Source organism: Balaenoptera ricei, chromosome 3 (genome assembly GCF_028023285.1).
Source record: "Balaenoptera ricei isolate mBalRic1 chromosome 3, mBalRic1.hap2, whole genome shotgun sequence".
NCBI lineage: Eukaryota > Metazoa > Chordata > Mammalia > Artiodactyla > Balaenopteridae > Balaenoptera > Balaenoptera ricei.
In genome coordinates this window covers 48,104,635-48,111,443 of record NC_082641.1, presented here as the reverse complement: position 1 = coordinate 48,111,443, position 6,809 = coordinate 48,104,635, and the positions used below count along the sequence as shown (strand labels likewise).

General features: G+C 41.9%; 1 protein-coding gene across 1 annotated transcript in view; it reads left to right on the top strand.

Annotated features, from left to right (window-relative positions):
* Positions 1-217: 217 nt before the first annotated feature.
* The window catches only part of DEPDC1B (DEP domain containing 1B), a 109,204-nt gene continuing 102,612 nt past the window's right edge, over positions 218-6,809 (top strand). Inside the window, exon 1 of the mRNA XM_059919311.1 lies at positions 218-296. Within this exon, the coding sequence (XP_059775294.1) occupies positions 249-296 (48 nt within the window). The 5' untranslated portion in view covers positions 218-248. The remainder of the gene's footprint in view (positions 297-6,809) is intronic.

Genomic DNA, 6,809 nt, shown 5'->3' with positions numbered 1-6,809 from the left:
GAGGGTGGGCGGCGGACTCTGCCCCTGGTGGTTGTGAGCCCATTGCCGCTCCGCAGCAGGAGGTCTCGGAGGAGACGCCCACCGCCCCCTCCCTGGGGCCCCGGCGGCCCCGCCCCGCAGTTCCCGTCACGTGCCGCCGCACCGCCCAATCAGAGCCTGCAGCGCGTGGGCTCGGGATTCAAACTGCGGCGCCTCGGACTCTCCGGGATCTGCGCTGGTGTGGCCGCGGCCGCCGCTGCGTGCGGGCCATGGAGCACCGCATCGTGGGGCCGGGCCCATACCGGGCCACCAAGCTGGTGAGTGTGCATGCGGGGATCCGGACGAAGCGAGGCCCCGGCCTGAGTGTCGGCCGCGTATTCGTCAGTCCTCGCTTCTCCAGGGCAGGCCGGGCCCGGGTCTGGAGGCGGGACGTGTTTCGGGTCGGGCGGCGGTATTCTGGACGACGCTCAAAGAAAGGTTAACCGGGCCTGGGGCCCAGCCCGTCCAGGGTGGGCGCAGCTTCGATCCCGAGACGTTGGCTGGGTTCTCGCCAATCAACGGCGCCTCCCTGTTTAAAGCGCCCGGAAGACCAGGGTGACACCCCTCTCCCCTCTCCTGTCCTCCGGAATCCAACACCCCAGTCCGTAACTTTAGGGCCACCCGCCGCCTGGACTGTGTCTCTGTCCCGAGTGTCACTTGTGGTGACACTTGAGGTTCTTTCTAACGGTGCCCAGAACAGAGGTGGATCGCCCTGACCCCGTTTCCGGCTCCTGACGTTTCTTTTTCTGTGAGCACCGACCTAAATGAGGAGGGTGGGCCCGGACTTATGGTTTGAAAGAGCCTTTGCAGACCCTGGTCCAGGGTGCTGCCTGTTTTCCTGGGAGAAGAGCTTTGGTAATCAGAGTTCTAAGGCGTACTTGATTTCTTTGTGACCTGGAGCAAGTGATTTTAGCGATTTCATAATGGAGTAAGTGGCGATAATTTGGTAACGTCTACAGCAAGTTTTAGACAACTTTCTATGAAAGCTTAAAGGTGATTTGGGAGGAAAGGACTGCTCCCCTTGGCCTGTCAACACTTCTGGCCACAGCTAACTTGGGAATTAGGCTCATTGTTCTATGCACCCCAAGGGATATCCAGGAAAAGATGAGAACAGGATGGAAGGAGTTACTGTACTCATCTTTGCAAACAATGCACTACAGACACCCATAATGATTCATTCATTGAAAAAAAATTCAACACATATAAATTTAGGTTTTCCTTTGGACCTGCCTCTAAGAGGTATGGATGCTGGTAGCAGGGAACAAATAGGATTTTAAAAAACCTCTTTTCATATCTGCTTCCACTTCACAATTGCCTCTACCACTTGAAACCATCTGGGGTCAAGGCTATTGGTAGGTCCATCTTTAAGGATGAGATACAGGTTGTGCTTTATAAGGGACTTTCAAAAACTTTACTATTCTTTGTGGAGGGAAAATAACACTCCCCTACTGCCAGTTTATTCACAGCACTAATGCAGGGGAAATAGAGAGACTCTGGATCTTGGGGTAACCAGTTCTCATTCTTCCAGCTTTAGACTAAAAAAATAAATTACATGATAATTGGAACTGATTTTTAATCTCATTCACAGAATTGTGTGAAGTACCACTTTTTAGAGATGCAGAGCGCCTATGTGAAAGGCATTCTTGATTCTGAGTCACATTAAAATATTATCAAAGGAATTTACAAAGAAAAGTACCCTGTTCTTCAGAAGTCTTCAGTCCCCAAGAAGTGATATTCAAGTCAGATTTAGCCAAGACTGATCAAGTTAAGTAGGAAATTAAATTATGTGAATAATTAATGAAAATACCTAAATATCACCAGAATTTCCTAGGTAGTCAATTCAGTTCTCAACTTTATTCTTTTTTTTTTTTTTTTTATAAATTTATTTATGTTATTTATTTATTTTTGGCTGAGTTGGGTCTTCGTTGCCACGCGGGCTTTCTCTAGTTGCGGCGAGCAGGGGCTACTCTTCATTGCGGTGCGTGGGCTTCTCATTGTGACGGCTTCTCTTGTTGCGGAGCACTGGCTCTAGGAACGCGGGCTTCAGTAGTTGTGGCACGTGGGATCAGTAGTTGTGGCTCACGGGCTCTAGAGCGCAGGCTCAGTAGTTGTGTCACACGGGCTTAGTTGCTCCGTGGCATGTGGGATCTTCCCAGACCAGGGCTCGAACCCGTATCACCTGCATTGGCAGGTGGATTCTTAACCACTGCGCCACCAGGGAAGTCCTCTCAACTTTATTCTATTTGAGAATCTTGATCGTAAACTAAGATTTTTGAAAACACAGAAAACAATAGCCATTTTTTTTTTAAGTGAGTATTACTGATTTATCAGTGATCTCCGTAGTCTTTACAGGTACTTTCCCCTCATTGTAAAATCTCTGTTTCCCTGAGCATAATTCAGTTGTGCTTTACAGCTTTCATCAGTTAAATCATAAAGTTTGTGATTAGTCCTCTCTTTATTTACCTGCCCCAGCTCGCCTTTCCTCCCTGGCTCCCAACTTAGCATTTCCATCTTCTCCCAACATCATCCTCAACCTAATCTTCGGGAAAAGCTTGGGAAAAACCTATTGGTACACAAAGAGCAGGCGTTTACTTCCTCCTTTCATAGCTCACTATACTTTCTCAAACCATGTACAGCTCCATTTTCTAAGACACCAAAGTCTTATCTGAAAATAGCATTTTATGGACTAGGTAAATTTCTATGCCCAAAATAAAATGACAGACTCTGTAAGTCAATTCATGGTGAATATGGAAGCTAATTAGCAACTTATTCATCTTCACTGAAATAGCTTTCATTTTAACCCACATATTAAATAGTTCATTAGTTAAAAAGAAATAATGAGAGGGCTTCCCTGGTGGTGCAGTGGTTAAGAATCTGCCTGCCAATGCAGGGGACACGGGTTCGAGCCCTGGCCCGGAAAGATCCCACATGCCATGGAGCAGTTAAGCCCGTGTGCCACAACTACTGAGCCTGAGCTCTAGAGCCTGTGAGCCACAACTACTGAGCCCACATGCCACAACTACTGAAGCCCGCATGCCTAGAGCCCGTGCTCTGCAACAAGAGAAACCACGACAATGAGAAGCCCTCGCACTGCAACGAAGAGTAGCCCCCGCTCACCGCAACTAGAGAAAGCCTGCGCACAGCAATGAAGACCCAACACAGCCAAAAATAAATAAATAAATAAGTTAAAAAAAAAAAAGAAATAATGAGGAGAAAGAAAATTGCTTTTTCTGAAAACTGCTTAAATCTACTGATACTTTCTTTGAACTTAATTCTGAGTTGTCTATATCTTCTGATGCAACTAGTGAACTTTAAAAGACTTATAGCCATCACTGAATCTGAGAGTTTGAATGGACTCTAAAGATTATCTAGTCCAATTCCCTCGTTTTATTGAGGCGTAAAGGGGTGCACTGACTTGATCAAGTTCACACTGCCAGTATGTGGCAAGTACATCTAGATCTAGCGTTTGTTTGCCTCTGAAGTCCCTGGCCAGGTGCTATATTATAGCACTACTATCATAATATTTTTGATATTAAGAAGTAAAGGAATGGAATAAATATTCAAGAGAAAAGAATAGGAAGCACATTTCAACACTCAGTATTTGTCATGTTGTTAAGCAAAAACAGTTGTATGATTTTTTTTATATAAATTTATTTTTATTTATTTTTATCTTTGGCTGTGTTGAGTCTTTGTTGCTGCATGCCGGCTTTCTCTAGTTGCGGCCAGTGGGAGCTACTCTTCCTTGCAGTGTGCGGGCTTCTCATTCTCTTGTTGCGGAGCACGGGCTCTAGGCACGCGGGCTTCAGTAGTTGTGGCATGTGGGCTTGGCAGTTGTGGCTTGCGGGCTCTAGAGCTCAGGCTCAGTAGTTGTGGAGCATGGGCTTAGTTGCTCCGCGGCATGTGGGATCTTCCTGGACCAGGGCTTGAACCCGTGTTCCCTGCATTGGCAGGTGGATTCTTAACCTCTGCGCCACCAGGGAAGCCCCAGTTGTATGTTCTTTATGCCTTAAACTAGGGGTTTGAAATAAACAAAAAATGTTTTTTAATCACAAAACAAACCTGTTTTGTCCCCTTTGCTATTAAGATTCTCTCGTAATATGTCATTGAAACAATCACATTCTCAAGCTCTATCTAGTTCTTTGTTGACGAAGGATATTTTCTTTCTAAATGTTACTGAGGATAGTGAGTTATTTTAAAGACAACTTTTTCCTTCTTGGCAGAGTAGCCAAATAACCACTGAATTATATTTGGAAATACGTGGGAGCAGAGATCACAGTCCTTGCTAGGTTTTGAAAATCTAAAGTGTCTCATGGATTGAGTAAATATCCTAAAGTTAAATGCTATTAAAAATCAAAATAAATAAATTCAAAATTCTTTTTATGAATTTTTCTAGAAAAGAGATATGAGTCTTTGATAAGGATGTCTTCTTAGAAAATTTCTAGTGTAAAATGAAAACTAGCTATCACCAGATTAGCTAAAAAACCAATCAGAATCCTAATAGATTTTTTTTCCCCCTGTGTGGGGATGCATTGAGTAGAAAGCTCATACAGAAGAGTAAAAGTGGAGGAATTAAAAGGTTTTAAAAAAGATGAGTATAGGTGATTTGACCTACCAGAAATTTAAATTTAGTATTAATAGACTGTAATCACACCATTGTAGTATTGTTCAGGAATAGACAAATAGCTCAGTGGGATTAAAAAAAAAAGAGTTCAGAAACAGAATCAAGGACTTCCCTGGTGGCGCAGTGGTTAAGAATTCGCCTGCCAGTGCAGGCGAGCCTGGGTTTGAGCCCTGGTCCGGGAAGATACCGCATGCCGTGGAGCAACTAAGCCCGTGTGCCACAACTACTGAAGCCCACGCACCTAGAGCCTGTGCTCCGCAACAAGAGAAGCCACCGCAATGAGAAGCCCACTCACCGCAACAAAGAGTAGCCCCTGCTCGCCACAACTAGAGAAAGCCCATGTGCAACAACGAAGACCCAATGCAGCCAAAATAAATAAATAAATAAAAATTAATTAAAAAAACAAAAAATACCAAAATAAAAAGTTTAAAAGTTTAAAAAAAAATAAAGTAAAACATAAACAATTTCAAAGTTCTTTCATAGCTGTCTATTAAAAAAAAAAAGAAAGAAACAATCAAGAAAGGTAGTATGTAAGGTAGCTTACTATTTCAGTTTAGTGAGAGAAGGGTAGCATAATTAACTCTCCATTTGGGAGAAAATAAAGTTGGAGATCTCCTCCCTCCCACCATAAAAAATTTCAGTTGAAGATTCAAATATTAAAATCCCTGTAAAATATTAAAAGAAAAATTTGATAAATATTTTTAATATCTCAGGATAGGGAAACTTTCCTAATTGAGGGAATAAACCCTGAAGCTATAAAGATAAGAAGATATATTTGTTTTCTTAAAACAATATAATCATCAGCGAAACCTTTATATAGCTAGACACCAAATAAACAAATTGATAAGTCAGGAGAAAACATTTCTAATATATTTGAAAAAGGATTAATATTCCCTATTTATATTCATTCAATACATACTTATTAAATACATGTACTGTATGTCAGGCACTGTCCTCAGTTGTGGGGATACTGAACTGAGCAAAATAGAGTAACTTTCCTGACTTCTATGCACTTAGATTCAAATTCTAGATTTAAACAGTTCTTAAAATTAAGTAAAAGATAGAGAAAGACAACCCAGAAGAAAAATGGCAAGTCTCAAATGAAGAAATAAAAATGACTGAAGATAAAGGCAGGAAAACACAAACAAAATATAAAGATACCATTTCTTGTATATAGATTGGCAGACACAAGAATGATAATATCTAGGAATGGCCAGAGATAAGGCAGTAGGCTCATACAGCATTGGTGGGAGTGTGAATTGCTACAACTGGTTTAAATAAGCTGATACCCTTTAGAAATCTGTTCTATCAAAAATAAATAAATAAAAGGATTGATACGTTAGGTTATGTAAACAAGGATATACTTGTGAAACAGCAAACTGGAAACAGCTTCATGCCCATTAGTTGGAAAATGGTTGAATAAATTATTGAACTCATTCATTCATAAAATGGGCTATATCTATAGGTACTGACACAAAGATATCCTGGTATGTTTAATGCAAAAGCAAGTTGTAGGATAATATGTACAATATGGTTGATCTCATTTCTTCAAAAAGGAAGTGAACAGCGACAGTGATAATAAACAATACATACATACAAAGGGAAGGATTCTATATATGTGTGTGTATGATTAATGGATATGTGGGATTGGAGAGAGACAGGGCAGACTCTTTTGTATACATTTCTGCATTTAATTTGTTACAGTGTGCATTATTCTGTAATTAAAGTGACAGTAGAGGAACTGCTAACCAGCTTGAGTCAAATAACAGGCATATTTACTTATATTTTGAAATATTGGGTCCCAGAGAGCCATATCTTCATTGTTTTATTAAGTAATGCATAAAGTACTATGCATTAAGTTTATCAATCAACCTAAAATAAATAAAACTCTTTTTTATTAACTCTTCTTGCCTCCCCATCTCCCAACATATATTAATCAGGACTGAAATGCAAGCTTGGTGTCAGCAGAGAACTGAAAAAAAGACCCAAACAACCAATGTTTAAAAATATGTGGAAATGGGGGCTTCCCTGGTGGCGCAGTGGTTGAGAATCTGCCTGCCAATTCAGGGGACACAGGTTCGAGCCCTGGTCTGGGAAGATCCCACATGCCGCGGAGCAACTAGGCCCGTGAGCCACAACTACTGAGCCTGCACATCTGGAGCCTGTGCTC